The sequence below is a fragment of the Muscardinus avellanarius genome (genome assembly GCF_963383645.1).
Source record: "Muscardinus avellanarius genome assembly, chromosome: 18".
NCBI classification, from domain to species: Eukaryota; Metazoa; Chordata; class Mammalia; order Rodentia; family Gliridae; genus Muscardinus; species Muscardinus avellanarius.
This window is the reverse complement of record NC_137804.1, coordinates 40,939,981-40,948,832: the sequence shown is the minus strand read 5'-3', so window position 1 is coordinate 40,948,832 and position 8,852 is coordinate 40,939,981. Positions and strand designations below refer to the sequence as shown.

The following is an 8,852-nucleotide window of genomic DNA, read 5'->3' as shown; positions in this document are numbered from 1 at the left end:
CTACATCAGGCTCCGAGAACTCTCCAGAGACTGCAATTCAGAGTCCTCATCCTCCAGGCCCCCGCTCTGCGGTGGCCCAGCCTGGCTGGTCACTGTCCCCGCATCACGCCCCGTCTCTCTGGCCTGAGAATCTCTGCACGCACTGTGCCCTCGGCCCGCGATGCTTTCCCCAGCCCTCTCCAAAGGGCCCAGATCACACCCGCCCCGCCAACACCAGGTCCCTACCAGGTCAGGTCTCCGTGGCAAGTGGCCATCAAACCTCAAACCTCAAAGCAATGAGCCACAACTGCCTGGTCACAAGGGCAGGAGCAGCCGGGCATGGTGGCGCACACCTGTAATCCCCGTACTTGGGAGGCTGAGACGGGAGGACTGCACTTTGAAGCCAGCCTCAGCAACTGAGTGAGGCTCTCACAGCAGTGTGTGTGTGTGTGCGTGTGTGTGCGTGTGTGTGTGTGTGTGAGTGTGTGTGTGGTGCTGGGGATTGAACCCAGGAGGATTTTACCTCTGAGTTACACCCCAGCCTGAGTTTTTGTTCTTTATTTTCAAACAGGGTCTCACTAAATTGCAGAGGGCCTCACTAAGTAGCTGAGGCTGGACTTGAACCTGGATCCTCCTGTCTCAGCCTCCCCAAGTACTGGGATTACAAGCGTGCGCCCCCACACTCAGTTTAGCAATTTATTTTTATTTATTGACACTGGGGATGGAACCCAGGGACCTTCTACATCCGGGCTACATCTCAGACTTATTTTATTATTTGGAAACAAGGTCTCACCTAGTTGCTAAGAGCCTCACTAAGTTGCGGAAGCTGGCTTCAATCCTGTGATCCTCTGATCTCAGCCTCCAAAGTACTGGGATTACAAGCGTGCGCCACCACACCGGGCGGCGCTGAGCAATTTAGCAAAACCCTGTTTCAAAATATAAAAGAAGCCGGGCGTGGTGGCGCACGCTTGTAATCCCTGCGCTTGGGAGGCGGAGACAGGAGGATCGCGTAGGTTCGAAGCCAGCCGCGCTGGCTTAGGAGACCCTGTTTCCAAAAAAAAAAAAAAAAAATAGGTCTGGGAGTGTAACCTGAAGGTAGAAGGGCTTCCAGGAACCCCAGTACCACCAAAAAAATTAATAATAATAATAATAATAATAATAATAATAATAATAATGGGAAAGAAAAGAAAAGAAGTCTGGAGGTGTAGCCTGGAGGTAGAAGACCCCTGGGTTCCATCTCCAGTACCACAATAAATAACAGATAAAAATAACAAATTAAATAAAAAAAAATAAAAATAGGGCTGGGGGTGCACCTCAGAGGTGGACTGTCCCTGAGTTCCATCCCCAGTGCCAAAAAACAAACAACACAATCAAACAATGCGTCTCAAGATTTATGCTAACAAAAACCAATGACAACTTAGAGAGCCGCAGCCATCACACAATTTCTCTACAAGAGGCTCCTGCTGGGCGTGGCGGTGCACGCCTGTGATCCCCGGCACTTGGGAGGCTGAGACAGGAGGATCCGGGTTTGAAGCCAGCCTCAGCTACTTAGTGAGGCTCTCAGCAACTTAGTGAGACCCTGTTTCCAAATAAAGTATAAAATATGTCTGGGAGCGTAGCCCGGAGGTAGAAAGCCCCTGGGTTCCACCCCCGGTACCACACACAAAAAATAAATAAAAATAAAAAGAGACTCCTGCCGGGCTGGGTGCAGCTCAGTGAGAAAATAAAGGCTTAGCAATGCAGAAGGCCCTGGTCACACCCAACACCAACCAACCAACCAACCAGACAAAACAAAAAACCTGTATTCGGCTGATAGGTGCATCCCCACTGTGCAAACACGTAGAGAAAGTTCTAGAAGTGTGCTGTTAAGCTGTGACCTGGAGAGGGGAAGGGCGATCCCCACGCTGAAAGACACTGGATCATCTTATCTTTCACCTGCCTTTGATATTTGCAAAATAAACCAAAGCTCCCAGAGCCGGGGGTGCTGCCCTGGGCTTCGTCGGGGAAAAAAAGAAAATAAAATGAAGATGAAAGGACGACCCCGGGACCTTCTTAGCCCTGCGCGGGCCCTGGCTCACAGCCCAGCACTGGGGCAAGGGCGCTCCATCCAGCACTCCCGGCCGAGATCCCCTCGGGGCTGCAGGAGGCAGCGACTTGGGCCGCCCCGCGGGAGGGCACCCTCCTGGGCTCCGGCCGCTCACTTGCCCACGCAGAAGTCCCGGAAGATGATGTCCAGGACCTCCTCGGTGCCCCCTCCACCCGCGAGCAGCGCCAGGTGCCTCCGGGCGACGCGCAGGGCCTCCGCCGCCAGGGCCAGGTCTCTCGCCGGCGCGAAGTGGCCCAGGGCGTCCAGGCAGCCCTGGAGGTGATGCTGGTGCCTGGCGCGCGTCAGCAGGGGCGGCCCGGTGGACGGGTCCCCGCACCTGCCGGCGATAAGGCGCACGCTCTGCCTCTGCCTTGCCACCACCCGTTTGGTTTGGTGATACTGGGGCTCGAACCCGGGGTCTACCTCCGCCGAGCTACACCCTCAGCCCTTTTAATTTCGTGGTGGCGCAAGCTGGTAATCCCAGTGCTTGGAGGCAGAGACAAGAGGATCGCGAGTTCAAGGCCAGCCTCAGCTACTTAAGTGAGTCCCTCCACACTTAGTGAGACCCTGTTTCAAATAAAGAATAAAAAATAGGGCTGGGGTGTATCTCGGAGGTAGAATGCCTCTGGGTTCAATCCCTAGTACCTCAAAAAAAAAAAAAATAGGGCTGGGGGTGTAGCTCAGAGGTTCAATGTCTAGTAACACACACACACACACACACACACACACGAACACACATGAGTGGTCTGTGCATGTGTGCCTCTACCATCTATCACCTTGTATTCATTAAGATGTATGACTAAGCCGGGCATGGGGGCGAACGCTTGTAATCCCAGCATTCAGGAGGCTGAGACCGGAGGATCGTGGTTCGCAGACAGCCTCAGCTACTTAGGCCCTTTGCAACTCACTGAGACCTGGCTTCAAAATAATGAATAAAAAAATAGGCCAGAGGGTGTAGCTTGGGGCCAAATGCCCCTGGGTTCCATCCCCAGACCCACAAAAAAAAAAAAAAAAAAAAAGAAAAGAAAAAAAAAAGATGGATGACTACAATGCACCAATAAAAGAAAAAAAGAAACAGGGTCTCTAAGTTGTTGAGGGTCTCACTAAATTGCAGAGGCTAGCCTCGAACCTGTGATCTTCCTATCTCAGCCTCTCAAGCCTACAGGAGTAGGCCACCATACCCGGCAGCAACCACTTTCTGAAGGGGGTGAGATTGCACCCATTGGGCAGATACAGAAACAGGCGGGGGGTGGGGTGGGTCTGAGGCCTAAGCCAGGGGTTCAGCCTCTACGGGAACGTGGGTCACCGGACGCGGCACATGGACTCACAGTGTGGCCAGCTCCTTCTGCAGAGCCCCCAGGAGGCCGTCCAGGCCCTCCCGGGTCAGGCAGGACAGCAGCAGGTGCGGGGGCAGGCCAGGCCCGGGGCTCGCGGCCTCGGGGGGTAACAGGTCGCACTTATTCAGTACGAGCAGGAGGCGCTGGCCGCCATTGGGGTTCCCGGCCCCCAGGCGAGCTACCACCGTGTCCAGGAAGCTGCAGGTGGCGGGAGAGGCCAGGTCAGAGGAGTCCAGCACGGCAAGGATGAGGTCCGCTTGCTCCAACCTGCGGGCGCAGGGAGAAGCTGATGGCTGGCCAATGAAGACAGAGCAATGGGGTAACTGGGCGGAGCAAACACGAGGGGCGTGGCGGAACAGGGGCGGGGCATAGCCATCAGAAATAACCGCTGAACCTCCCCCCCATTGAGGGAGCTTAGCAGCCTTTTTTTTTTTTTTTTCCCCCCTTGGTACTGGGGATTGAACCCAGGGTTATTCTACCTTCGGGCTATACCTCCAGCCATATTTTTGTTTGTTTAAAATCAGGGTCTCACTGAGTTGCGGAGGGCCTCACTAAGTAGCTGAGGCTGTCCGCGAACCGCGATCCTCCAGTCTCAGCCTCCCAAATGCTGGGATTACAAACGTGCGGTACCACGCCCCTTTTTTTTTTTTTTTTTTAAACAGGATCTCACTAGGTTGATGACTCTCACTATTTGCGAGGCTGCCCTCGAACCTGTGATCCTCCTATCTCAGTCTCCCAGGTACTGGGATTATTTCAAGTGTGTGCCACCATGCGCGGCCCTGCAGCCTTTTCTGATTGAAGAAAAATGCAAAATACATGCTACAAGAAAAGGCAGAGGAAGGCCGGCACCCCCAAGGCCCGGCCCGCAGCCCCACCTCTCACGGGCTCGCCGCACGCCCTCCTGCTCCACGGGCCCCACGCCATCCCGCAACCCCGCGGTGTCGCTCAGCAACGCAGGGAACCCGGCCAGGTCCACGGGGGTCTCCAGCACGTCACGAGTGGTCCCTGGCTCTGGGGACACGATGGACACAGGCTTCCGGGCTGGAGATGAGAGGGGCGGGGCAGAAGAGAAATCGCCTCCTCCAGGCTCCACCCCCGCGGTCCCACAGAGGTTTCTTTTCTCTTCCTTTCTTTTTCTTTCTTTTTTTTTTTTTTTAAGAATTTTTATTTTTTTGCGGGTCTAGGGATGGAATCCAGGGGCATTTGACCTCTGAGCTACACCCCCTGCCCTATTTTTTATTCTTTATTTTTGAAACCAGGTCTCACTGAGTTGCGGAGGGCCTCACTTAGTAGCTGAGGCTGTCCGCGAACCGCGATCCTCCAGTCTCAGCCTCCCGAATGCTGGGATTACAAGCGTGCGCCACCACACTCGGCTCTCTTCCTTCCTTCCTTTCTTTTTTTTTTTTTTTTTTTTTTTTGGTACTGGGGATGGAACTCAGAAGCATTATACCTCCGAGCTACACCCCTAGCGCTATTTCTTATTTTTTTTTTTTTTAATTTTGAGACAGGGTCGCACTGAGTTGCAGAGAGCTTCACTTAGTAGCTGAGGCTGTCCGCGAACCGCGATCCCCCTGTCTCAGCCTCCCAAGTACTGGGATTCCAAGCGCGTGGCTCCAGCGTGGTTTCTCGGGCGCCAGCCCCTCCCCCTGACCTCAGGGCCGTCCCGGCTCTTGGCCCGCCCCGCCGCCCTCCACTCACTAAGCAGGTTCACGAGGCTGCTCTTGCCCGCGTTGGGGGGCCCGGTGACCACCACATGCGCCCCCGAGCGCAGCCGCTGCCCACGCCGGGCGTCGCGCAGGTGCGCCCGCAGCGCCGCCTCCAGCGCCCGCACGTCGCGGTCCGCTGTGGATGGGAAGGCGGGCGGAGGGGGGCGAGTCAGGGCTGTAGGGGGCAGACCCCAGCCCCCTTTCCACCCCGGCGGCCCACCTTGCTCCAGGACGCCCTCCTCCAGGTTGTCATCCTCCCCGAAGTCGATATAGGCCTCCACATGGGCCAGGGCCTGGGGCGAGGGAGAAGCGACTGCGTGAACCCCCAACCCACCCTCTCGCGTGCCCGGCCCGTCTAAGGGCAGGGGCCGTTCAGAGACCAGGAGACTCCCGGCGGTCCGGAGGATGATGGAGGGGCGGAGGGCTCGCCCGCAGGGATGGGCAGAGGGATGGGCGGACAGTGTCTTTGCCTTGGTGAGGGTCTCCGTCCAGCCGCGGCAAAGCTGGCCCAGCTCCCCGTCCAGCTGCCTCAAGGCCTGCCGCCGCTGCGCCTCGGTCTCCGCGTGGATCAGATCCGCCAGCCCCTCCACCTCGGTCAGGCTCAGCTTCCCGCGAGCGAAGGCGCGCCTGGTGAACTCGCCGGCCTGGGCGGGCCGCAGCCCGGGCACGCTGCCTGTGGGACGGGTCCTGAGCACGCGGGCCACCGGCAGCCCCCCCCCCCCCCGGGCCGAGACTCACCCAGCGCCTGCAGGACGCCGCTCACCACGGCGGGGCCCCCGTGCACGTGGAGCTCCACGCAGTCCTCGCCCGTGAAACTCCGGGGACCTCGTGTGGCCAAGAGACAGAATCAGGCGCCCGCTCGGGCCGGGCGGGCTCCGGGAGGGGAGGCGCCGCAGGGAGGCTGGGCCCCGGGCCCTCACCTGGAAACCACAGCACCAGCGCGCGGTCCAGCGGCTCCCCCGAGCGGGGGTCGCTGAGCAGACGCAGGCAGGCGCGGCGGGCGGGGGGCAGGGCCCGGGGCGCCGTGAGGCTCCGCAGGGCGAGGCTGCTGGCCGGGCCGCTGGCTCGGATCACGGCGACGCCGCAGCGCCCTTGGCCTGAGCTCAGTGCGAAGATGGTGGTCCCAGAGCCAAGGGCCGGGGATTCGCTGCTCCGGCGCCTGCAGGGTCTGGGGCGGGAGGGTCAGGTGAGCTCGATCCTAGGGGAGACGGACCGAGGGCTGGGGGGCCGCGAGGTGTCCCTGGTGGGGGTCTGCGGCTGGGGGGGCACAGGTTGGAGAGTGTGAGGCCAGAGGGCGTAAAGTGACCCAGACGCCGGCACCGCGGCGGGGGATAGACAGCTGGAAGAACCCGGGCGACAGTTCCGCGGTAGAGAACTGGGCCCCCAGAACCGATGGAGGGGGTTGGGGGCCCAAGCAGCGACCCTTGCTGACACATCCCTTCTGCGGGACAGCCCCACCTGTGAGGCCCGCGTGCCGCCCGGGCCACCAGGGTGCACAGCCCCCGCCACATGGATTCACCACTTGCAGCCCGCCTGCCAGGCCTTCCTTCCCAGCTTCAAGTCCGGGCAGGAGGCCCCGCCCACCCGACGCCACGACTGGCGAGGCATTTCACGATTCTCCACTACCATTGGGCCACCTAAGAGACGTCCCGCCTACCATCTGAAGACCTTTATCCCCATTGGTCGACCCAAGGGAAAAGGGGAGGGGAAGCCTTGGAGTAGGTGCACCGCAATGATATTTCCCCCCCGGGAACCTTCGACGGAGTTTTAAGGTCCTAGCGCGGAAAGAATCTGAGACAATAGAAATGAAGGGTGGAAGGGAGGAGAGGGCTTGGAATAAAGGAGAGCGGTGGGAACGGCCGCGGGGCCCGGGTTCGAGTCCTTTATCTCCCACCTGACCACCTCGGAAGCTTGAGCGAGTCCAGAACCTCGATGCGCTCAGGCTTCCCGTGCACACAGGGGGCTACGCCTCCCCGCGCCAGGCAGGGCCCGGAAGCCCAGGGCATCTCGGAGCCTGCCAGGGAGGAGTTCCGGGATCCCTGGCCCTGGACCAGGGAAAGTCTCCCCGCCGTTCCCCCAGCTCCGCGGCCTCCCCTCGTTTGACAAACGTCCTCCAGGCGCAGGGCCGAGCCCCTCCTCGGGGAGCCTCCAGCAGACCCGCACGCGGGCGTCTGGGAGGCGGCCATCAGGTTACCCCAGGACAGCGCCGGGCGCCCGAGGAGGCGCGGCCGGAGCGAGGCCAGGCGCGGTGGGCGGGGCCTCGGCGGCCGGGGCGCGGTGGGCGGGGCCTCGGCGGCCCGGGCGCGGTGGGCGGGGCCTCGGCAGCGCCGATTCTCTGGTTCTTGACCTGAGCGGGCGGGCGACGCCATCTGTGCTTGGAACAATCTGTTTTGCGCGCTAGAGCTCTAATTCCCTCGTGCCCCGCCCTGCGCAACTTCTTCCTCTGTACAATAGGAACGAGCGATGACATTCTCCGTTTCTGGTGATTTTAGTTTATAAGAAGTATGTAAGCCGGGCGTGGGGGCGCACGCTTGTAATCCCAGCATTCGGGAGGCTGAGACAGGAGGCTCGCGGTTCGCAGGCAGGCAGCCTCGGCTACTTAGTGAGGCTCTTTACAATTCAATGAGGCTCTGTTTCAAAATAAACAAAAAATAGGGATGAGAGTGTAGCTTGGGGGTGGAATGCCTCTGTGTTCCATCCGCAGTACTGCAAAATAATAATAATAATAATAAGTAAATATAAAAATAAAAAAGAGGAGCCGGGCGTGGTGGCGCACGCTTGTAATCCCCACGCTTGGGAGGCGGAGACAGGAGGATGGCACAGGTTCAAAGCCAGCCTCGGCTACTTAGTGAGACTCAGCAACTTAGTGAGACCCTGTTTCCAAATAAAAAAGTATAAAATAGGTCTGGGAATATAGGCCGGAGGTAGAAAAGCCTCTGGGTTCCACCCCCAGTACCACACACACACAAAGAGGACATCCGGTTAAATGTGAAGTGTGTGTGTGTGTGTGTGTGTGTGTGTGTGTGTGTGTTACTGGTGATTGAACTCGGGGACATTCTGCCTCTGAGCTACACCCTCAGCCCTATTCTTAATTTTTATTTTAAAACAGGGTCTCGCGAGGTTGATGAGAGTCTCACTGCTTGCAGAAGCTGTCCTTGAACCTGCTATCCTCCTGTCTCAGCCTCCCAAGTACTGGGATTACCAGCGTGTGTCATCATGGCGGGCTCTGAGACTATTTATTTTCTAAACTTGACACTGTTATTGGATTCCCCTCGCAGGGGGTTACCTCCTGAAGGGAGTCAAGGTTAAATGGGAGAAGAGGGTGTGGGCAGTGACTTAGGCAGTCCAACAGCACGTGCAAAGGGCCTGAGGTAGCACCTGCTATATTATTTAGTCCCCTCCCTGTTGGGGCGGTGGAGCTATTGTTCCCAGGAATCGGCCCCATCCAGGCCCGCCCCTTCCCAGCGTCCAATCACGCCCACCTTCGATTCCGCAGTTGGGAAACTGCGGCTCGCAGGAGTCGCGGAGACGGTGGGCGCCCCCATCCCAGGGCGCGGACCCGGACCGAGCCGGAAAACCGCGCGGGCGGCGACCCGAACCAGCGCGGGCGGGCGGGCTCGGGCCCCGGGTGACGCGCCGGCGGCGGCGGAGGATCCCGGCTGGACGCGGGCGGCGCCGAGCAGCAGCGCTGGGCCGCGAGGACGGCGCGCGGCGGCCTTTGTCTCCTCCTCCGCCGCGGCCCCG

At 59.2% G+C, this 8,852-nt stretch overlaps 1 protein-coding gene across 3 annotated transcripts; it reads right to left on the bottom strand.

Annotated features, from left to right (window-relative positions):
- Positions 1-2,176: 2,176 nt before the first annotated feature.
- GTPBP3 (GTP binding protein 3, mitochondrial) lies at positions 2,177-6,619 on the bottom strand (the record flags this gene model as incomplete). 3 transcript variants are annotated; one of them, XM_080715960.1, is made up of 9 exons in its annotated part: positions 2,177-2,402; positions 3,394-3,669; positions 4,278-4,443; positions 5,101-5,244; positions 5,329-5,401; positions 5,579-5,781; positions 5,847-5,933; positions 6,029-6,276; positions 6,567-6,619. In XM_080715960.1, 9 exons carry the CDS (start codon positions 6,617-6,619, stop codon positions 2,177-2,179), a joined length of 1,476 nt encoding a protein of 491 aa, XP_080572086.1. The 3 variants fall into 3 exon arrangements, with proteins under 3 accessions (XP_080572086.1, XP_080572087.1, XP_080572085.1); XM_080715961.1 differs by having other exon boundaries at positions 3,394-3,606; XM_080715959.1 differs by having other exon boundaries at positions 5,101-5,401.
- Between the last annotated feature and the right edge of the window lie 2,233 nt (positions 6,620-8,852).